This window comes from Danaus plexippus, chromosome 19 (assembly GCF_018135715.1).
Source record: "Danaus plexippus chromosome 19, MEX_DaPlex, whole genome shotgun sequence".
Taxonomy (NCBI): Eukaryota; Metazoa; Arthropoda; class Insecta; order Lepidoptera; family Nymphalidae; genus Danaus; species Danaus plexippus.
Genome location: NC_083549.1, coordinates 5361117 through 5384718, shown reverse-complemented (window position 1 = coordinate 5384718; position 23602 = coordinate 5361117). Strand labels below are relative to the sequence as shown.

Below are 23602 nucleotides of genomic sequence, written 5' to 3'. Positions count from 1 at the left end.
ATTTTTCTAAAGATTTCGTTAAAATACCCTAAAAGATTTTGAAATCATTTGGTTTCAAACGGTCTATATAAATAGCTCGGATTGAACGCCTATTTAAAAATCTCTGACCGAGGATGATATCATATTTGACTTGATTATGTTAACAGAATGTTTTAGTTAATATTTGTGTCAATTGTATACCTGGTACTTAAGAAAATTACGAATGATGGACTGAGATCGATGTCCTGGTCGCCAAGAGTGATCAGCACTCGTCCTCCGGTGCGGCGGAGCTCTCTATTCAATACTGGGTTCAGAATTGGGTCGTAGTTTTCGACGTCCTAAAAATATTTTACATATTAATGGCCGCATAAGAAATAATATATATTAAATAAAATATCCATACTAACCTGCACCAGAAGTGGGTTTCCGAAACGCAATGCTGATTCCAAGTTCTTCCTGAAGGAGTCGTCGAGGAAGGAAGTCTTTGTTATCTTACGTTCTTTAAACTCGCGCATTATGAACTCAGTGGCTTGTCCCGAGGGATCGATGATGAGAGGGTAACGGTTGAAGCGCTGGAGGGTTAACATAAGAGATATATGAAATTAGACAGAATTGTTAAAATATTTATTAGTTTAAAAGAAGTTTAAGTTAAATGTTTCTCTGTATTTACAGGTTGGAGAATAGTTACAAAGTGAACACGTTGGTTTCAAATACTATATTAATTTTATATTAGGACTACTGATTTTTTGGTTGTTTTATACCAATCAATAACTTTTTTAATATAAAATATTCTGTAATTCCTTGGCTTAAAAGCATCCTTTAATACATTAATTAATTAACTAGTCCTACAACTTCTGTACTTTAGATGTATAAGATATTGGGAAAACCGTACCCTGAGCATGATAGCGTTTTCAACACACAATTCGTCAGTGGGAAGTGCGTTGGCCTGCCAGCGGAGTCGCTCGTCAGGGTTGCTAAGGTATTCAGTGCGTGCTATGTCCGCTCGGAATTTTATGTTGGCTGCAGCCAAATGACTGCTCCACATTGAGAATAGGTTCTGACGATACTGGAATTACATCAAATATTACACTACAGGTCTAATGACAACTGTGAGGGACTCGAAATTAGTAACAATCTAGGCTAAGTGATAGTAACGCAAGATAAAAAATCTATAAATAAAATGTTATGATCTTGTGAGCGTGCTGAGTATAATTTATACATTTTTAATTCTAGCTTTAACGCTAGACGATATATTGACACTGTATATTTAGAATAATTATCACTGACGTGTTGGTCGAAGTATCCACCGTAGGCTATGAACGCAGCGGAGAGCAATACGTCTCCCACAATAGTACTCATTTGTGACCTAAATGTTTCCGAGCTTGCTTCCCATCTTTCACGTTCGATTCCCAAACTCTTCAGCAGAGCAATAGATCTGTCCACCTATAACAAAAATAATGTATTAAAATTCGTTTTTCTAATGGGAGTCACATGCAATGCCTTTACATCTATAATAGTGTATTTATACCTTGGCCTGCACGTTTTCTAGATCAGTCTTAATAGCCTGCGCTTGGCTGATCAGTTGAGCATATTCTTCCTTATAGGATGCAATAGATTTCTCTAACTGTGCAATCAAATCTCGGACTTCGTTTCCTGACTTAACGTTGGTCTGTGCCTGATCTTCGAGCGCCTTCAGTTCATTGCGCAGAGGTTCAACGCGTTTTAACATGTCTGCGTATTCGATCTGGCAGAAAATACATGGAATATATCAACTTTCCAAACAAAAGAGAACATTTTCAAATCATGTCAGTTTTATTATCACTTTACCTGCGCAATTGCCCATTTCACCATAGGACCACAGGCCAAACTGGCTCTGTTCACTTTTTCGAAGTTGTAATCTGGGTTACTTAGATATCTCGTCCTCATTTTCTCGCGGACATCGTCACTGACACATAAGCAGTGATTAATAAATTGCATAAAAAACTTAAGAAAGAAAACCACGTACCGGAACGAGAAAATTTTGAAAAATTTTTAAATTGCATGCAATTTTTATTCCATCAACCAAGATTTAATAATGAAATTAACGTCAATAGACCAGCAAACAAAAATTTAAGAAAAAAAAAATGTTTTGGATAAAAATTTAAAAGTATTATAGATAGCAAACAAACAAAAATGACAACACTCGAAAAATAAGCCAGTCGATTCACTGCCATTGGTGGTTTCCGTCTGGTTTCTTGGAGACCACTTACGGTTCGACGGACATTATTTATTGGCAAATACATTCATGCAATGTTGATGTTCCTGTACACAAATTATCTTTATACCAAATCACAAGACATTGCACAGTTCTATTGCTTTGATATTTTTTTAATTTTAATCCATCACCAATACACATGCTGATCAAAATGCATAACGAATAATAAGGAGCGTTGATTTTGTATGAAATTTATGAAAAAAATAATAAATAACACGCTGAAAAGTGTGTTTATATTATCTTTCCAAGATGAAAAAAAAATATATATATATGGGTTATCATGAACTTTGTCTACGTTCGTCGTCATTTAGGATTTCCGTAAAATTCGTTGTGCAAATCACACATAAAAAAATAATGCAGACATTAAACATGCATAAGCGAGCATGAAGCGTGTTTACCTTCTGTATTTACAACTCAACACTTGGTGATGTAAGACAACACAAGACATCACTAAAACCATCACCATCCAAAAAGAATCCGGATGTGATAAGGGGCCGGAAGGGAAAATATAATCGTTGGAGGGGAGGGGGAGTCGGTTGAAAGCGTAGAGGCGTTGCTCACGTGATGTCCTCCGTTGAGAAGTTGGAGACGATGCTGTTGATGAAGTTCTCCCTCATGATGACGGCCCGGATCGCTTTCCAGTCAGTGGCGTTCTCTCCCAGCAGTAGACAGATCGACTCCAAGGCCACCTTGACGTTCGCAGGCGGGTTGGCCATAGAGCGCACCTCCACCAGATGCTGCTTCTTTATAGATTTCACGGCTGCGGTTCCATCGGTGCCGATAACCGCCAAGCGAGAGCGAGATAGTACAAGGGAAGAAACAAAAAAGGCCTTTAGCTAACTCTGAAACGACCGGCATCGGGCTACCGAGGCGCTGCATTGAACGTTTGTTACACCGTATACGAGGCTCAGCTGGGTTAGTCACGTTACATTCTTTATTAGTGCCGTACATGGATGCCGTTTCTTTTAATTGAACAGTGTCCGTGTTATTAATATTATTATCTTGTATTAATAACGACAGTCACATATGCGAGCAAGCTTAGCATATTTACAATATTAAACATCTAAAAGAATCAGAACCTTGTCAAAGTGACATTAAAAACATAACATTTTAAGCTCTAAACCAATCAAAATGTTTGAAGTCACAAAAACAAGTTAATGATTCTGCTGTAATTACAAAGATATTCATTCAATAATAATAAAAATACAGAACTTATATTAAGGTACAATGCTGGATAGAGATGTGTTACAAATATAAATCATGTCACAATTCTCGATGCACTAAATACACTAAAATGTTTTTGCCAATAAATATAAGACTGAGAAGACAAAACACGCTTGCTATCTACGTCAACATTCAAGTGGCGTGGTTCATCCATGTTCATACATCGCTAGTATTCTAATACTCGTCTCGTTAGATTTATCGGACGAGTATTTCATTAGACATAAAGCTAACTAACGTGATATTCTCAGTCTCGAAGTTGACTATAGTGGATATGAAGTTGTCCTTCATGACGACCGATCGGATGCCCTTCCACGTGTCCCCTTTCTCCCCCAGCAGGGTACAGATCGACTCCAGCGCCATCTTCACCACGGACGGCGGGTTCGCCATCGAACGAACTTCGACTAACTGCTGCTTCTTGATCGAACGCACGGCTGTTTCGTGGAATCTTAAGCTTTAAACACTAATAACGCGCTACCCAGACGGAGTGTTAAACGGCACGTTTCAAATTGATCATGATATACTATACACAGGGTGGGGATACTATTAGGGTAGGGTTGACCCGGTCATTCAAACTAAATCAATTATATAAAATGTACTAATAGATTGACGAGGAGTATTGAGTTAGTTTGTATGACCAAATCCTACTAAGTAAGCAATCAATTACTATCTTAAAATAAAAATATGAATAATTTTGAGTCAAACCGTTTTGCGCTTCAATAACCGCCGGCTCGACTTGCGCTAGGTCAGCCATTACATCTTTGCGTTTTTCTTCTATCTTCTTAGTTTGCTCTTCTAGAGCCACCTAAATCGTTACATATGTCATCATTAGTATCTTATTTTTTTGATGTTTGACAAATCATGGATCTTTGCAGTCCAAGCAACCAATCCTCAAACCTGAATTTCTTGACTCTCCATTTTCTTTTTCTCAGCTTCCTGTTGATCTTTTACCATTTGACGTAGTTTAGCGTTCGCGGCTTCGTTCTTGGCTTGCAGTTCCTAGAAATTTAAAGACAATCATATACAACTTGTCACTACCTTTTATAAGCCCATTTTAGTTTTGTATACTGCTCAATACATCATGTCATATAATTTCAGAAGTATCTCTATTTTCATTATATGCACCTGAGATTTAACAGCGAGACTCTTTTGCATCTCCTCAACTTGTTCAACAGTTTCCGCAATTTTTCCAAGACCGACATTCAAATGTAATTGTTGTTCCTCCAAGTCCGCTCGCTTTTCTGAATACAGTTTCACCATTTGTTGGATGAAATCTAAGTAGTGCCTGAAACATTAACGATTTGCGCTCACTAGCACGTTGTACGTAAAATATAACCAGTCACATGACAGGGTAGATTTTTAAAAGGACTCCACTTAAAATCTCAAACTGTAATCGGATGAAATCAAGAGACAATCAATAATTAATTAATAACAAATATCTTATGTGACTATAGTACATACTCGTAAGGACGCCACAATATAAATACTTTGTCATATAGGTAAATGTGTATTGTTTATTACCTAGGAGTGATGGCCATTGTCCTATTGGCGCGTTTGGCCAGTCTCTGATTGGCTCGGTGCAGCGTCTGATGTACGTAGACACAGGCGTTAACGACAGCTGCCCTGTGAGCGGGCCGGGCTCCAACCTCGCCGCAGGCTGCTGGGAACTGTTCCGGAGGCACGTACTCCGACCAGTCCAGGTCCATACGACTCGTGAACTCTTTACCAACCTACATTTATACACAAATATACAATATAACAATAATATATTTACCACTATAGAACTAAAACAATGGCACATCGTAACATTATCAGAGCTTACATACATAATGTATTCTACATTTGGGTAACAGTTTGAACACTGTTTTAAACTGGGTGGAAATCTGCTCTTTTGATCAGAGTTAAGGACCAAGTGAATAGTAAAACGAATATAATAATATATAAAATTTATGAGTTTTATAAATCTGAACTACAAATATAACAGTATCAAATATGTTATACATTACACTAGTTATATGCTTCTATATTTGACATTGCAAATTATGTTTCAGGACTATAGCAATTCGAAACAATAATTGTATGAGAAGCTGTACCTGGAACAGAGCTCCATCGCTCCAATCTCCGAACCAGTTAAGGACACAACGATTGAACAAAGCTGGTGACGTAGCGGCGCGGTCTTTGAGACCTTCAGAAGACGGGTTCATGGTGAACACCACGTGAAGGTTACGCATCACCTGACCCGTGAACCTAGACACATACAACATACTCGATAGCTTAATTGTTAAGACCACCGAAAACGATATTTGGGATTTAGCAGATTCAAATCATGTTTGTGTAAATTAATGTATCATTCCATATTTTATATTTAAATATTTATGCATACAGAAGAATGAAAACATGCATTTATCTTAAAAGCTCCATGGCTATATATGGTAAAATTACATACCACTTGTACAATTCATCGTTGGAATCCAACATAAGTCCTTCCCTTTGTGCGCCTTCTTTACACTGTGTCATTAAAGCCGCAAATTCGTCGCCTTCGAACAAGCCAGGAACCTGAAAAAACACGTTACATTTATAAACGTTTCAGTGTATACACGAATATATGTAGGTGTATGAGTATACAGTAGTGATCGTTACCTCTCCATTAGCAAGTAATGTGTTCATTCTTTCTAGGAAGCCGCTGTCCAGGACGTTGGATTCGTCCAGAATGAAGGCCACCTTCTCATCACGACATCCAGCGCGACGTAACACAGAACGGAGGTCCTCGTCGAAATCGGCTCCGGTGTATTTATTGTGAACCTGAATATTAACAAAATGCATGTTAATATAATATTTTCATATGATTTAGCGTAAAAAGTAAAGCCAATGTATCGATTACTTAGCAGTTACTGAGATCATGAGAAGATAAGGTGACGTATTGTTAACATGGTTTAGCCTGTAATAATATAAGTTCATGTATACTGGATTGTGACTGGAAAATCGATTTTTAAAATGATAAAGTTTTTTTTTACGAAACAGGTCTATTCTTTGAAAATTTTGATTATCAATGTAAAAGAATTTTTGTATAACTATGCAAACCTTAATTTGGAAGATACTAAGTCCATTCATCCAAGCTACGAAGCGACTGAGGGTAGTCTTCCCGGCGCCGGATACTCCGATCAAGAGCAAATGTCCTTGAGGTTGACGGAAGATACGATCTATACGAAGCACGTGTTCCAGAACTTCGTCGAACAAAACTAAAGGTACGTCCAGCTCTTCTTCATAGAACACCTGTAAAGGAATATCATTATATAATAAAGATCAACGTTTTATATTCAACTATGTTCTTGGTAATATCGGTACAAACAAATGATCACCTTTAGTCTAGCTTTCACATATTCGCGAAGCTGATCTCTCTGTACTGGTACGTAGTCTTTACTCAACCAGTTGCTGTATAGAATCGGACGTGCTAGCGCTTGTTCCCGATTGATGCCTACAAATAAAAAAAAAAAATAGTAATTTTGTTAGCGTAATAATTAATTAGTAGTGAGATTTTAAGTTGTAAACATTCATTTACCCGGGAAGAACCTCATAGCGACTGTATCAATGTTTTCATCCGTCCATTGCCTCTCGGAATCCTCAACAAGACGGTCTTGGAACAGACGCAGAGCTTCATGCGCCCATAACCTGACTAAACCTTCCACGGAGAGATTGTCTAAAGGTCTGAAAAATATATACAGCTCTAGTTGATTAACTGTTTAATAACCGAAAATTCCTAATCATTTTCTTGGACCACTGATTGCCTTTGTATAGTTATCCATGAAGTATATAACATTGTAAAAAGTGTAGCTATCATTTTTTCTGTTTAAACCAATAAGTCAGAAATTGATTTTTGACTTCAGAATGAATATATTAAAGCTGTCCTTACTAATCATTTAGATAGATATTTATTCTCAAGTATTTGTGTGACGGGTGTCGGTGAAAGTCTGTGAATATACCTGATGGCCTCACAGATGCCTCGAACCCATCTCGTCATCTCTCTGGGCGAGTACACGTAGTGCGGTTGCATGTCCTGAGTGAACCGCTCCTGGGAGGCGAGGTAGAGCTTCACCATAGCCTGGGTCAGCGGCTCAGCGTACCCGCGCAGGGCGGGCTGCATCCGGAGCATGGCGCGAGTGAACGTACCGTAGATCTATAGGAGAATATATTATGCTGAATTAATATATATTTACATATAATTAAAGTCAAAAACTTCTATAGTGGGAAGGTAGGAGTGAAAATTAGAAACGGGTCTGTCGTTTTACAAATGTTGATGCTATATACAGGGACTATTGAGTTATCAAACATATTGATGTATTGATTTTCATCATTACCCGCAAAATATTAAGTTTTATAAATCAAAGAGTATAACAGACCTGCACAATAACATAATTTTTTATCAGAACAACCTGCAATGTGTACTTTAGTTAGCTTAGTTTGTTTTAGTCAAAATATAGTTTCAAGTGTACACTATTGTACACAACAAAGACCGAGTTTAGAGAAAATCAAACAGGTGTTTTAAATAAACGAGGTTCGTTAAAGGAAAATTTTTCTTAATTTTTTTTTTTAATTTTAAACAGTCTTATTAATTCTGAGTCATGATATAGACTTAAAACATATATTATAGCTAACTTTATACTAAGAAGATTTTTTGGTTTATCCTAATGATTGTTATAATATGTTACTAGTCATACCTTACAACTAAAACATTACCTGTTCCAGAGAAGTCTCTCCGGGATAGTCAACGTATATAACGGGTACATGTCGTAGCAGACGGTGTGACAACGGTTTACGGCCCGGGTCCGTGGGCGGGTTGCAGGCGCCCACGAATTGAATACGCTCCAGATGCACCCAAGAATGATCTGAGTAATATTTACAAGTTGCAGTATTTGGTTAAAATTTTTCTAAATGTAATATTTCGTATATAAATTTTAATTACTAACCAATAGCATATTAACTGTTCCGATTTTATGATTTTAATATTTATATTTAGGTAGTTTCAAAATTTTTTACTCACCGCTCGCTCTGTAAAAGCCTTTATGCTCCAAAAGCTGCCTCAAGAAGGATATAACGCGTTGAGTACCGTATTGGTCCATATCTGGCAAGTTGATTTCGTCGCAGAACAAAACCAGCCATTTACCCAGCTACAAAGAAAAATAACGATACTTCAATGCAGATAATATAACGAAGAATTATATCTTTCATAAAGAAAAAAATTTCAAAGTCGAATTGTATATGATTACTAGTTAAAACTGATATATGTACACACACACATGAATACTGTCAGTGTTAAGTTTGATGACGTAATTTCGACTAACTTGGACTAATTCACTAAATAGCGATTTGAATATTATTATATCGCTTTAAAAACAAATTCTTTACCTGAACCGGAGCCAAAACGACACCGTTTGGTGTTTTTCTATATTCACAATAATGATCGAAGGTCTTTAGTAGTAGTTCGGGAGTAGTCGCCGATGAGAAGTTGAGGCCGACGACTTCCATATCAGGCAATGCACGGAGAGCAGAGAATAGAGTCATTGTTTTGCCTGAACCGGGCGGACCGCAGAGTACTGAAACATACATTTAATTATTTGAGACGGTTTGTATAAAATGTATAAATAGCATTTTATTTAACTTGTACTATGTGTTAATAAAATAGGGGATCGTTACGATATTATCGTAAAATTCAATAGTTGGAAGCTACACTAGATATTGATTCACTTCTCATCAGAGTGATATTTAAATTAAGAACGATTTAAATATAAAAATAATTTTAATAATATATTGTACCAAGAGGCTTGTGTTCAGCCAGCCATGTGTACAGGAGAGCCTCGTGTCGGACGGTGTCGAGTGTTGGTACGACCACGTCTGGTGCTGCCACCTTGTGGGTTTCCACTTCAATTTGCGGCACTTTGGCCGACCACGCTACCCACTCACCCGTCACAGATACCTGACAGATTATATTACATATTAAAAAACAAGAGACAAATTAAGAAAATTGTGTATTAACATAATTGTTATATTTATAGTTGTATTTTTTTGTTAAAATTACTTATACGTAACGACGACATGTTTATGACAATGACTTATGATTATATATTTGTATTATATTCTTTACCTCAAAGTCGATGATGTGTTGATTTGGCCCACAGTTGGGTAACTGCATCGTACTGGCTGATCTTATGAAGTCACCTAACTCGTTACGGTCCTGTCAAAGCAAGGTTTCAATTCAAAATAAATTAACGTGCAAAGGACTCGCGAGAAGCACTTCCTTGCGGTTGAAGAAATACAGCAATGTAAAACCAATAATGAGTATTTCTGCTTAACATTAATTATTCAAATTAAAATTAATTTCGAATAAAATAAAATGTTAAGTAATATCATTCAAACATAATAAAGACGTTTATGTTTTATGCAGTAAAATAGTTACGGGTAATTGAAATATATATATCTATCTCCGTATATAGCGTTATTTGTTTCAGGAACTTGTTAATATATACGAACCTTAAGCTTGGCGTCACCGGCGAAGGACCACAGTAAGGAGTACACGAGCCATTTAGGTACGTAGGCCTCCAGTTGATCGTTGGTTATCGGGAAATCGGGATGTTGACGATTATAAGCTAGAATGTTCCTGAAAAGATTTTAACGGTATTACAATAAGTCATACTTCTGTGAAGTAATTAATTCGTTACAGTTTATTAGGTTGTAGTCATTGTTTGAATCTTTTTTTAAAGCTATATTATTACAGATCGCAGTTTCTGTTTTTAATTGGCCATTGATTTTATCTGTATTACATAATGTTAAACTTCATATATTTCGATATTAATCGTCTAATGAACACATTCTTTCTATGAGCTATAGATTAATAGATTGTTTTTTGGCATTTCATATTGATTAACTCATGAGAATATGACCAATAGACCAAAAGATCTTTTTTACCAATTTTTACGGTTAAATTTCCGGCTTGTTTCTGCCTTTTATAATCTATGGTTTCTCTTCAATAAGTTTATTCAATTCTATTCCTCTATTACCTGACACCCCTGTTAAGCATAGAGTGTAGTGAAGACAGCGCCCTGTGTCTCGTGAAGTCCATAATATGGTCGAGGGTCGCAGCACGCTCCAGACATTTGACCACCAGACCCTCGCCGTAGAACAACGGTTGAAGGATTGAAGCTACGTCGCGCTGGGTCTGAAATATTCATAAAATAGTTACATAAGAAACAGTAACCGTGAAGGTTCACATTTCCTGGTAATACTTCCAAGTTTGATACTGTACAATCTACATCTAAGTTATAAAATATCATTATCATCATCATCAGCCTATAAGAGCCCACTGCTGAGCAAAGGCCTCTTTTCACATGAAGAAGGTCTCTCTTTAACTTCCAGGCCACCATGACTTATATGATTGTAAAATGTATTAAATTGAAATGATTAAAAGGTGATATATAATTGTTTACGATAGTATAGTGCATTTAAAGAAACAAAACCAAAGTTACCTGTAGGGCTGGTGATAAGATGCTCTCTGTTGCATTCTGATCGCCGCTAGATGGAGCTGCCATCACAATACTGAAGGAATCTTCTTCGCCGTCCTCGAGCGGTATGTTTCTTAATCTAATACAAAATCGAAATTTAATAAATATAATATCAATTGAAAATTATTTATAATTATTACTGAAGTGGAACTTCTAATGAGACTTCCCCATAAGGCTCCGTTAAGCATTCAGCGCTCCTAGGGAGGGGTAATGGAAAGAGAGGGAGCGAGCGTCAAATGTGAATTGTGCGCAATGTTTATAAAGTTTGTCTTAAAGAAACAATATGAGTTCACAAGCAATCAATTACTACCCCTTCCTATTTTCATTTCCACATTACGAAGTTTCACTTCTTGCGCGAAGGGACTCGACGCGCAATAATTTTTTTTAGTTTTACTGTACCTCAATAGATAATTTTCAAAGATCATTTCCGTTGTAAGCACGTCTTGAGAGAACCACACCATACCACAACGGGACACCGTGGCTAGAGTGGCGTATTTCAGATCTTGGACCTGGGTACATATTTTATCTATTATATCAACCAAACCGAACTATTTGTTATCAATATAATTTTTCATTACTTAGTGCATTAAATAACTTCAAAAAGACTAGAGTTGCAACTTACTACCCTCGGTCATTCGCCCAATATAGAATACTCAGCAAATTTTGAAATAAAGTAATAGCTTCTTATGAGTATACACTTTGTTATTTTTTACATCTTTTACAATTAAAATTATTAACACTACCTCGCGTCTTTAAATCATTGACATCTCTTAAAGTATTTTCAATATTTTTTGGAAATATATTTTTGCTAAAGATTATTCGATTACATTGACTATGCTTAATCTATTGTATTCTACTATAATTTGTTAAGGATATGTGTGTAACGTTGTTCATATATATGTAAGTACCTCAAACATGACCCGGACGTTGGGCGGCAGCGACAGTCTCTCGCCGTTAGGGAGAGTGAGTAGCTTGTTGTCATCCAGCACTGAGTTGAGATTCTCGACCCACTCCGGGTCCACGTCACCGTCGAAGATGATCCATTGACGCTTGTTGATCTCACCGCGGACATTGTCGATTATCTTCCTGTTTAATTAATTCGAAATATTTTAATGATTTATTTATATATGAAAAAATGGTTCGATTGCTTCCATAATCGAGAAACAAATCTAAATAATTCTTTTAAGTTATATATATAGCTAGATAAGTCACCCGAAAATTATCATTACCAGATACATATTGTTAGTACCCAATAATTTGCAGGTGACTTTATTGCATTAGTACTTAGTTTAGATGTTTCAAGGAACTTTAACACTGGAACACAAATAACTTTAGGAGAAATCGCACATATAAGTTTAGTATATACGTGCGCATTCGCTAGACTTACCTCAGTATGTGTGTGAATAACCCATCAGTCCATTCGCGAGTGTTAGGATCGAGCACACCATACAGTGTCTCCTTTGACATAGCCTTCGGATCGATGACATGAGCCACGCCCTCCACTCCTTCGTAACTACAATAGAGTTTAAATGACTTTATTATATTATAAAAAATAACATTCAATATTCTATCCCTCGACAATATTACGTTCTGTACTTTAACGCTGCTCGTTTTGATAATATTTGTCTTTATATATTTTTTTTATTGTTATAATACAAAACGTTGAAGTTAAAAGAAATAATTAAAAAATGAACCTTACCGTTCGAGAGCTTTAAGTAGGACACGCCATGCCGTAGATTTACCACTACCGGAGGGTCCAACCATCATTAGACCGTGGTTCAAGTTGCAGATTTGATACAGTTGTAGAACCTGTTCAGTTAAAAACACTATTTTATAAAAAAAATCTCATATAATACAAAATAAGAAGAGAATTTAAACAAACGATAGTATCTAAGCTGTTAGCACATGTCGATCGATTTGAGAGTTCGATATACTGAAGACTGTTTATTTAAAATAAATACTCTCTACCCTACTGAAGCGATAGATGGGTGTAAACTTTGATTGAAGAATAAGACACGTGAAATGAAAAGTGCGAAACAGGTGGTGTGCGCAGACAGTATAGCGGAAACAAGAACACAAAAAAAGTATTTTCTTTTTAAAAACAAACAACATGAATGAAGGCATGATCGTCACTGTGAAGAATTATAAAAAAAATATTCCTGTGTGACAAATGTAGCCATCGATGAATGCGACGTGACAACCAAATGATAATAAATACTTATACGTAATAAATCTTTACAAAATACGTTTAGTACAAAGGCACAAAAATATTAATAAAACACACTTCTCAATGTACCATGCAATTAATAGTAAAGACACATTCATGCTACATCGATTCATAATCAACGGCCTGTAAGATTCCAAATATAAGGCCAAGTACACACAAGCCCCCGTCACCGGCCAACTGACCTTCTCGATCCACGTGCTGTGTTGAGCGCGGGAGGCAGCCGTCCGCCTCTACTTGCGTTAGCGGGTTAGCATGGAAACCATATGCATTCATGACGCATGCCACGACTATGCTTTATATCTCACCGTGTTATAAAACACAGTCGCGTAAAAATTATAATATATTTTTAATTTTTTATGTTATGGTTAATGTAACCCGACCACCAGACCCCACGGTTAAATGGTTTAATGGGCATAAATAAAATATATTCGATGTTTATGTTGTAAATTATAAATAATAGTGCCTGTAAAAATATATATTAAGTAACAATGACATGATATGATGTATATATTTTTTTTAAATTTAAGCCATTCGTTATTCCTTAACCGAATTAGTACATATCAATTTATGAGCACCTCGATCATTCTTATATGTTATAAAATCTGAACGCACCTTTTCCATCCAAGTATTGCCTTGCTCGTCACCTTCACCACAAACCAAAAATTCTTCAGCGCACACAGCCCGTATTTCATTCTTTAGACCTAAAATTTTATAGTTATATTATATTTTCTATTAAAAATCTTATAATAAAATAAAAATATAAGCTAGAAAACACATATTTAAAGAATATCTCAAAGCAATGGTTTAAGAATGAGCAATTAGAATTATAACAATCCTATAACATTATTACAGGCCGAGCTGGGAATGGTAGCTTAGTTGGTACAGCTACCGAGTCGTTATAGTTCAGAGGTAACAGGTTCAGTCCAGGTCGTGGAGACGAATTTCTGATTTTATAGCAAGTATTAGCTGAACTGAACGAAATATAATATTCCTAACCAGTCATCTCAGCTCTGGTGTATCCGACGTTGGGGAAAACGTCGTTGAGTAATGAGAAAAGCAGTGGTATGTCCTCAGCCACCAGCTTCGGCACCATCGTCTCACACACGGACTGTATGAGGATGTCTTGTTCTGGGAGAGATTCCGCGATCGAAGCCTCGTCTGGTACTTCGTTACCTCGCTCGATGAGATTTTCCTGCGAGACAGATTACATTATCCAAACTGAACCATACATTTTTTTAAAATAGTACCGGTTTATCGATTCGAATCTATCTTTAATGAAAACCGGTGGTTTAATATAATTTCTTCAAATATTTCCGGATAGTAAATATGTATCTTAGAAGATTTATATTAATTTGTATTTATCAATAATATAACAAATGAAAGTATTGTTTTTAAGGCATTGTTAATACAACATGGGGTAAATACCGATAAACAAAAGCGATGACCATTTTTAGTCTTTTTCATCAGGCTTTACTTTAAGAAGACACCACAGTGCTTTAGAAAAGAAAATAGTGGAATTTTAAGTGCGCAGTGTTTTTTTTTAAACGAGGTACGTACTTTTATTTTCTGAATGCGATCTCTTTTCACGTTACCAGCCGATACCAACACCGACTTGAGAGCTCGCAGTCCGAAGTCGTAATGGGACTGGTTTGACAGCTGTTCATCGCAAAGTCTGTAAAATATAACAGAAAATTAAGTTTATTCTGTTATTGTAGCATTAGAAAATGATAATAGTTGGCAAGAAAACAAAGATAACTAACTATGTTTCAGCTGAACTTTTCAGGACTATCCTTTAAATACGCTTATCGTGATTAAAACCAGAATTGAAGTTAGGTACTTTGATAGATAGATATATGAAATTTCATCTAAAGGTATGTTTGGATGTTTGAAGTTTAGCAACATATTACAGGATTTTGGTATGAAGAAATTAATATAATTATTACAATTCTTTAGAGCAAATACTTTTTTTTACACATAACGGTAAAAGTATGTAAATGCAAAATTAAAATTATTAATATTAGTACAAATTAACATACTTAAAGAACGGAACGATCTTGCAGGCCAATTTCTCTGCCGTCCTGAAGCCTTGGCTGAACAACATCACCTCAGCGATCAGCTGTCTGTCAGGAGTTGTCATAGCAAGAGATCTGAATAGTTTCTTGAGGTTATCGGGAAGATTGGACCGGCCGGCGTAACCAGGATTCATTGTTATGAATATAGCCATATCCTGGCTCACGCGAACCTGCTTGCCAACCAGCTCCACTGTTATGGACTTGGCTGAAATTCATACACTAATTAGTAAAGATACTACGAGATTTAATACTGTCGCGAGTATTTATTTAAACGAAACTAATATTTTCGGATTACTTTATTATTTTTAAAACTACATACTCTACTACATGATAAATAACAAAACCAAAGACATTCACATCTCGTCTGCCCGTGATCACGGTTGATGAAAAGTAACCGCAACGTCGGGAGTATGTAGTTAAAATAATAAAAAACGCGTAGGAAGCCGAAACTTTTAGTTTCATTTTAGTAAAGATATAATTATCATATATCATAATAACCAGTATTATCTCCTTCCTGGTGACTCTTGAGCGCCTCCTGTATGGTCTGAACTTGTTGGGACACAGCAGAGAGCATTCTTTCTTCCAAGCGATTGAATTCATCGAAGCAACCCCACGCGCCGACCTTGGTAAGAAAAATAATACAATACTTTTTTGTTCCATTAAACGTATTAAGAGATATTTTAATGTATCTACCTGACAAAGACCGACGAAAATACGTCCCATAGCTTGAAAGTCGAAGGTTTCGTCGCAGTTGAATACCAAAACGAAGCGACCGAGCTGGTTACCGAGCGCCTTCACCGATTCCGTCTTACCCGTTCCGGCCGGACCTATTGTATTGACAACAAATGTTAAATTCAACAATAATAATATAAAGATGCTCTTGAATAAATTCTTTGAAAATTTTTCCTCAAAACTGCAACGGTTTAAAGAATTCTGAATTATGTTTTCTTAAGTCTGTATTAGATTATATAGTAACATATTGACCAAAGGGTGATCCTCCAAGCCTGGCTTCCAACGCCTGCGTCATAGTGAGGTAGCAGCGGTCTGTCAGCGGGGTCTGCACGAGGCGGTCCTGAACACCGAGATACTCGAAGCCATATAGGAACTTAGCATTGGCCATGTGAATCGTCAGCTGTTGTAGGACCTGGGAAGAATTCATTTTGTCTATATATGTAATGCTTATTTATACTATTTTTATATATTTACGTACATATCTATATAATGTCTAAATTTTCAATTATTATAATTTTTTTTGTATGCTTATATATAAATCCCTCTTTTCTATTTTTTTGTCTTCTCTCTTTTTATTGTATTTACATATTTCTTTTATTGTAATGTAACTGTTTCTACTTTTGGTACATAAATAACTAAGTGCACTACTAAGTCTACTGTTGGAAACTCACATCATTATTCCTGGGATCGAAGTAGAATCTCATCTCGCAGAGCCATTCGAAGGAGCGAGGAGAGTTAACGTCGGATGCGATCAGCCGTCGAGTCACAGTACGCTTGTGGACAAACTCGTTGATCTGGAATTACATTAAAATATTACAACAAAACACTACACTTTGGTTAAAATTTGATGTATAAGCTAATCACTTGAAATATTCAAGTTACGCTAAATTTTGTGTTATTTTAACAAAATTAAAATTTAACATTATTTAAAATTTTCCATAAATCATATACAAAAAAATATTTTTACTTATATTGCTTATAACCAAGTACAGAAATTAATTATCTCACTATCAAATAGCAATAGTACTTATAAATCTTATTAGAAACAAATAGAATAATAAAGTAAACAGAAAAATTTTGCAGTTCCTAAGTACTTCATTTACTTCATGTAGGAATATTCGTTACTAATAATGCTTTGAGCACAAGAATATTTTATTAATTCTCTAATATTAAATAATAAATGCTCAAACAACTTAAGTCCTAAATTAATTCAAACATATTTGTTGATCTTCTGACTCACAGGATATTAAATATACCTGACGTAACGCATAACAAACTATTGAAAAAGGAGTATTTAATTTAAGTTCACATACAAGGTGTTCCAGTTTCCGTCTTCTGAGCGGAGGTTGTTCTTGCAGCACGGAGTCAGCCAGCACGTTCAGCATGAGGTCCACGTGTTTGAGGACTCTCTTCAGAGCCTCACCGCCGCCTCCAGCTAGCGCCGCTTCCACATCCTCGGACCACAGGATCTGAACAGCTAGCACTACTATCTGCGCCTGTAGATCAACATGGAGATCGTTAGTATTCGATATATATATGTATATAGGTATTATGTTGAGCATTCGTATAAGCAAGTGATTGAACAATTATTAATTGAAGCAAGTTTATTAAAAAGCTGCACTTCTGTTTTTAATAATAAAGAATTTTTTTTTTTTATTCGATATTCTCTTAACATAATAATTATAATCTTAGTTGATATTAATAATAAAAATATGAAATAGAAATAGCATAGAACATGCGTATTTCTAAGTTGCAACCAATTTATGTTGAATACGCTATGTGGATAATATCTATAAATGTTTGTATTCATAGAAAAACTAAGTAAATAATTAATAATACTGATTGTTGAGAGAATTTCAATCCAGGACAGTAATATATGTATAAAAAAATCATAAGTAAGTTTTAAGCTTCCGTATTTCATTAAAGCCTTTTTTTGTAAACATTTCAGTGAATAACTCATCAAGAGGCAGGCTGTCGAACGCCACTTACTTGATATTTATCACACCACTCAATGAACTTCTGCGGATCAACATTGCCGTCTTTAAATTGTTTGACATCACCGACAGCGTCTTTAAGACGACAAGCAAGTGTGACGCGCATCTCCCGCTCCACCATAGACAGCCACGAGTTGATTTTAGGATTTTCTATAGTCGACACTGGTGAAGTGAAGTAAACCTGGAAATATAACATAGTATGTCAGCAGTATTTAATGTACACTGAAATGTCTCTAATAGTGTCTCAACATATTTGCTGAAGAATTCATTTTAATTCTTCAAGAGTTAACTAGCTGTAGTATATGAGATATGTATGTATATTTTATCAGTAGAAGTTTCACAATAAAAATTTGTTTTATTTAATACAACCCAACAAACTTACGTAAAGAAGTGAGTTGAGTTGCGACTAGTTTAAACAATACTAAGAATGAGTCCCTCAGCCTAGGGTTGACACATTACATTAGGTTGTATAAATTTTAAAATTTTTATACTAATCATCTTTTGAAAGCTTACTTCTTCACCCTCTCGCGACGCTATTCCGTTAATGACAGTGTTGTCTTCATTCAATATTATAGCGGCGACGCCTGCGAACATCTTCTTGAAGTGTTTCTGAAGACGCGCTATATTTTTGCTGTTGCCGATTATTTCTAGCAGATCTTCATCACCCACGAAGTAGAATCTAGAATGATAAAAAAGTTTGCAATATTATTCCCAGTCTTTATTAATTCATCTTTTTAATGTGAAAAATTGTTTTTTTAATTATATGTTAAGGGCAATCAATTCTGACATATTAATATAACTACATATATATTAAGGGCGCTTCTTTTGAGCTACATTTATTCATACCTCGGGAAGCTGCTTCTTTCTCGTTCCAAATATTCTCCAAGTGCTTTTTGTATCTTTCCTAGCAGGTCTGCCAGTCTCTCCAGTGACCGCTGTACTCCTGGTATGTTCAGTACGTCCATCACCATAGGAGACTTGCTAACCTTTTTCATTAGGCCCAGGAATTCAGAACTGTTAAAAGAAATATGTTATTATATAATGCTATTTTTATTATATATGCTATAAATGTACATTCATTAAGGAACCATGATATTGAGGAGCAAATTAAAAACTATACACTAATAGATTGACATTAACAAATAAATACAACAAATGTCTTATTTTAGTGAATTTCATTTTCAACATATAGATTTACTTAAGCAGACTGTCCTAATTTCAATTACCTAATACTTTGGAAGCGACTGGTCTCGACGGGTAGCAAGGTCTTAATATCTGCTGAACCACTGAATATTCCCTCGAGGTACACCCAGCGACGCTGTACATCTATCCACACGTCGAACAACGCATTGATACGATTCAATTTCTCTTCCCATGTCAGAGCTTCTTCTTCAAACACCTATATCAAAATAATAATTATTTTCAACTCGGATAATTCTATGCCTAAATATGTTTTGATATTTACCTTATAGTAAGGTGAGAGTTTCATGGCAGCCACACTGTTGATGTGCTCTTTAACTTTATTAAAGAGATCGTCCCAGCCTCGGATGATCTTGCATTTGTTTTGATAATTGATGAGGTCGAGTTCGTAACTTTGCCAGGACTCTCGAACCTAATAATATTATTAATAAAAACGTTAATTTAAAGATATGATTATAAAAGTTATAACGTCATTATAATTTTGGGTACCACAGAGAAATATACTGTAAATTTTTGTTAGTACTTTTGTTGTTGTTAATTATTTTGTGACAATAATTCATAAATTCTTATTATATTTTACATACTTAAACAATAATAATTTGAAAATATTCGAACAAGACTGTTAAATTCTCTTCAAGAGAAAGGATCGTAGTTCCAATTTCGAAATTGTTTTTTCAAAACTTTTAAGGTCAAGCCAAACTTTGTAAGTTTAAATTAAAATACCGTCCGGTTCCTGGTGTTAGGAAAAATTAGGTTGATTCATATAAAACACACCTGTTTCAGGAACTCCTCAAGCGCCATTTCTCCTTGAGCCACGGAGACCACATCTTTAACGGTGTGCTCGTTACGAAGCAGATCGGCGTCCCACACTTGACCGAGGGTCAACTCCGATAGTGACCACTCCACTTTGAGAGCACGACACAACTGACGCCAGTGGCGCTCCTTTAGCGCGTCTGACTTCAGTTCAACAATCAACATGTTCACCTGGAAACGGTTAAATGTTAAGAGTATAGTTCTATTGTTTGAAGTTTTATATTGTAAGGTATTGTATAGGTATGTATCCTATATGTATGTATAATGTATATATGTGGTTCATTTGTTGTATTAGTTATTTCACATAATTATGTGCTTTTATTTAAAAATAAGTGGGAGTCTACATAATTTTTGCATGTGTATATAATCGATTCATGTAACATTGTAATTGTAATCAGTAGGCAATAGGTGTTTTTGTGTGCGTTTTTACGTAATAGAACATTCTTAATAAAGGAGAAATTGGATGGGTGAACTAAAAGTAAAGAAATTGTCAATAAAGCTTTGCGTACGTACCTTTGTGTATGATTGCAGTAGTTTGCGAACGTATTCGTAGCTGTCGTACATACGTAGACGGGCAGGGAGTTCCTTCAGTTCGGTAAGCATAGCTTCTAGTTGTTGCCTGTATATAAATAAGCAAATACAATTAAATAGCTACTTCTATTATCGTGTCTACCCCATTTTAGGGAGTCACTTCGCTAATGTCTTAAGTTTATTTATTATCCTATGTTGCTGCTAAAAGCTCACCAACCTCAGTTTGCGCGGTTGCACGGACAGCCAAGGTTTCTCTCTGATGTCATCGATTTGGGTCCATATTTTGCTAAGAGATGACCAAACTCCGCGCAAATCTTGAAGTTCTTCTAAAGCCACCGTCATGCGTTCGTTGTTCACCGAGCTTCCTGAATATTAATAGAGAATATTGATTTAGTTCTAGTTTAAAAACAAGATGTTAAACTATTTGTCTATAAAATGCTCGACTAATATATTTTAAAACTTAGAATAATAAGGAAACTGCGGTTCTAAAATCATCAAAACACCCTTTTCGTACCACTGTAAGGTAAATAATCAATACATATCTCTATCTAGTACATACTGAGTAATACTAACCAGTATCGTGCAACTCCAACGCCTCCTTAGCTTTAGCGACATTATCCCTCTCGTCCTTGAGGCGGGTGTATCTTGTTTCCATGGCCTGTAGACGAGATAGTGCATCTTCCGGTCTTGTTGATCCGTCTGTAGGCTTGCTGCGTTCCCACTCAGCCAGGAACTCTAATGTACGAGCTTCGACTGCCTTGTCCTCAGCCACGATCTTCTGCTGAAGTGATGCTACCTGGAATGATAAAATTGTTTGAGTTAGAGATAGTTTTAGAGTCCTTTTATGTTGATAAGTTTACAAGGAATATTTTAATGCGATAAAACTGGCGACTATTCAATAATATTGATTGAAAAATGTATAGATTCCAGTCTTTATAACACGAACATTCTGTAGAAAGAAGGTAGAGTAATGTAATGAAATTTTTTGCACAATTCTTTTTTATCTACTTTTGATACATTGTTTATTACGCACACATATGTATCTATATTGTTATTGGCAGAAAGTTTCTTTGTTGTGGAGGCTAGCTGTAGTCACCCCTATAACATGAGATCGATGTAGGATAAGTATTATGTAAGTAAGTTTTATGGAAAAATTACCTGAGTTTGGATAGAAGAATCTTTTCTGCGCATGATCTCATTAAATGCGCTCCATTCTCCTTCGATGTTATCAACGTGCAGCCATTGTGCTGGGAATTGGAATCTAGAAAAGATAATAACATATAGAAATCATTTATAATTAACACAAATATTTACAAGAAATATATATATATTTTAAATACATACCGTTGTCGTTCGAGAATCCTTTGAGCCTCTCTGTATATATCTACTTGTTTCTCCCAAGCTAGGACTTCCCTCTTTAGTTGTTGCACATAAGTGATCAGAGATACTGCATCACTAGTCGAGGCTGCTTCTGTTTGTGCAGAAGGACGATAAAATAAATAAATATATATATATTAAAAACTACTACTCGACGGTTAGTAGTACTATCTTGTAGTCATCTGTACATGTAATTTGAAGTACTCTATAGCTGTATTGACACTTAGTTTTTATTAAGGAACACTGGCATTATCATAAAAGAAGAAAGATGGCTTAGTGCTCTCAGTATTCTTAGTCATGGAAAGAAATGAAAGCTAGCCATAGGAAAATATATAATACAACTATACAAAATTTATATCAAAATAATGTTTACCAATAGTCTGTTGCTCAAGCTGTCCTCTGGATTTGGCCAGTTTTCCATGGAACTGTACCATCTCTCCGCCTAACAATGCACCGAATTTCCCTAGCACTTCCTTGTGCCACGCGTCATATTTGAGGGCCACTTTGCTCTGGACACGAGCGAAGTCGATAACCACCGGCCCGTATTCGCGGCGAGTGTCTGATGTATCAAATGTAGTGCGAGACTTCCTGGTAGCAGAGAATTTATGGTTCATTAATATAGGATTTTGTAAGTATATGAATAAGTACTGGTATATAATTTTTACTTGATGTCATTGAGGCATTTTATCCACAGAGTAATATCTTCCCCGAGGCGTCCGTACAAACTCTCCGGCTGCAGATCCCACAAAGCTTGATAACTGTTGATAAAAGATTGTATATTACATCACTGTATATGGTGTAGTATTGCTATAAAACTGCGATCAAACTCACCGTAGCCATTCGTCGACGTATTTGCGGACCTGTGATATTTTCTGTTCAATAGCATCGTATGCGTTCTCCAAAGGACTAGACCCACCAGGCAACTTGGTCAAGAGATTCCTGTATGTAGCCGTTTGTGCTCGGGCCACGCCCACTTGGTATCTATAAAAACAAAACTATGATTACAACCATTCTGACAAATATTAAAAACTTATCTTTTTAATTACATAGAATAATGACATTATTTCATATGACTTATATGGATGTTCAGGTATTTTTGACAATCACACATCAATCACAATCAAATTGAGAATCTTCTCGTTTGTTTAATCATAACTGATAGATTATGTTACCTGGTGCTCTGTAAGCGATGTTGCGATGTGACCACAGCCTGCCACGCGAACATCTGCCTCATGAGCTGGAATCGAGCTTCCTCCAGCGACGGGAACAAGTACATCTGCTGATTGGTGATACGCACCTCGTGCACCACGCAAGCTATCTGTTGGATATAATATCGGAGCCATTAAGAAATCACAATAAGAATATATATATTCGATGTATGACTAACGAGTAAAACAAATGGCTTTGTGTACTTTATTAAAATTATAATTAAAATTTTAAGATTATACCTGCGGATCTCCGCCAGGCTTGTGGGTGGGTTCCGCGGGCGAGTACGTGTCCATAGACAAATCGAGTTCGTTTGTTTTGCCCAAAAGTGCAGCGGTCCATGCTTCCACGCCTGCCTGAAGGCGAGCTGCTAGACTCTTCTCCACCTACAAAATTTTTGTGTGTTCATAGACGTCAATACAATTTATATTTGTTTGCCCACT

The 23602-nt window shown here is 36.0% G+C and overlaps 1 protein-coding gene across 2 annotated transcripts in view; it reads right to left on the bottom strand.

Moving 5' to 3' along the window:
• LOC116767870 (dynein heavy chain, cytoplasmic) overlaps positions 1-23602 on the bottom strand; it is a 38397-nt gene that overhangs the window by 7045 nt on the left and 7750 nt on the right. Inside the window, exons 20-74 of one of the 2 annotated variants that reach the window (XM_061523454.1) lie at positions 23402-23545; positions 23126-23271; positions 22785-22934; positions 22619-22711; positions 22327-22541; positions 21921-22047; positions 21735-21837; positions 21150-21372; positions 20794-20941; positions 20559-20664; positions 20007-20216; positions 19498-19644; positions 19259-19431; positions 18879-19046; positions 18546-18711; positions 18028-18213; positions 17352-17534; positions 16710-16832; positions 16291-16450; positions 16000-16133; positions 15805-15928; positions 15271-15511; positions 14792-14906; positions 14231-14426; positions 13847-13935; positions 12707-12816; positions 12395-12520; positions 11916-12093; positions 11407-11516; positions 10972-11086; positions 10507-10664; positions 9980-10106; positions 9594-9683; positions 9266-9425; positions 8858-9045; positions 8493-8619; positions 8189-8337; positions 7435-7628; positions 7014-7159; positions 6814-6929; positions 6536-6727; positions 6095-6256; positions 5901-6010; positions 5548-5701; positions 4976-5184; positions 4580-4739; positions 4352-4453; positions 4160-4259; positions 3693-3888; positions 1807-1924; positions 1508-1723; positions 1267-1422; positions 872-1045; positions 387-551; positions 181-317 (exon numbers count right to left, since the gene is read on the bottom strand). In XM_061523454.1, coding sequence (XP_061379438.1) covers positions 181-317; positions 387-551; positions 872-1045; positions 1267-1422; positions 1508-1723; positions 1807-1924; positions 3693-3888; positions 4160-4259; positions 4352-4453; positions 4580-4739; positions 4976-5184; positions 5548-5701; positions 5901-6010; positions 6095-6256; positions 6536-6727; positions 6814-6929; positions 7014-7159; positions 7435-7628; positions 8189-8337; positions 8493-8619; positions 8858-9045; positions 9266-9425; positions 9594-9683; positions 9980-10106; positions 10507-10664; positions 10972-11086; positions 11407-11516; positions 11916-12093; positions 12395-12520; positions 12707-12816; positions 13847-13935; positions 14231-14426; positions 14792-14906; positions 15271-15511; positions 15805-15928; positions 16000-16133; positions 16291-16450; positions 16710-16832; positions 17352-17534; positions 18028-18213; positions 18546-18711; positions 18879-19046; positions 19259-19431; positions 19498-19644; positions 20007-20216; positions 20559-20664; positions 20794-20941; positions 21150-21372; positions 21735-21837; positions 21921-22047; positions 22327-22541; positions 22619-22711; positions 22785-22934; positions 23126-23271; positions 23402-23545 — 8315 coding nt within the window. Of the gene's footprint in view, positions 1-180; positions 318-386; positions 552-871; positions 1046-1266; positions 1423-1507; positions 1724-1806; positions 1925-2794; positions 2994-3692; positions 3889-4159; positions 4260-4351; positions 4454-4579; positions 4740-4975; positions 5185-5547; positions 5702-5900; positions 6011-6094; positions 6257-6535; positions 6728-6813; positions 6930-7013; positions 7160-7434; positions 7629-8188; positions 8338-8492; positions 8620-8857; positions 9046-9265; positions 9426-9593; positions 9684-9979; positions 10107-10506; positions 10665-10971; positions 11087-11406; positions 11517-11915; positions 12094-12394; positions 12521-12706; positions 12817-13846; positions 13936-14230; positions 14427-14791; positions 14907-15270; positions 15512-15804; positions 15929-15999; positions 16134-16290; positions 16451-16709; positions 16833-17351; positions 17535-18027; positions 18214-18545; positions 18712-18878; positions 19047-19258; positions 19432-19497; positions 19645-20006; positions 20217-20558; positions 20665-20793; positions 20942-21149; positions 21373-21734; positions 21838-21920; positions 22048-22326; positions 22542-22618; positions 22712-22784; positions 22935-23125; positions 23272-23401; positions 23546-23602 lie in introns of both variants that reach the window. The other variant, XM_061523453.1, reaches the window with a different exon arrangement.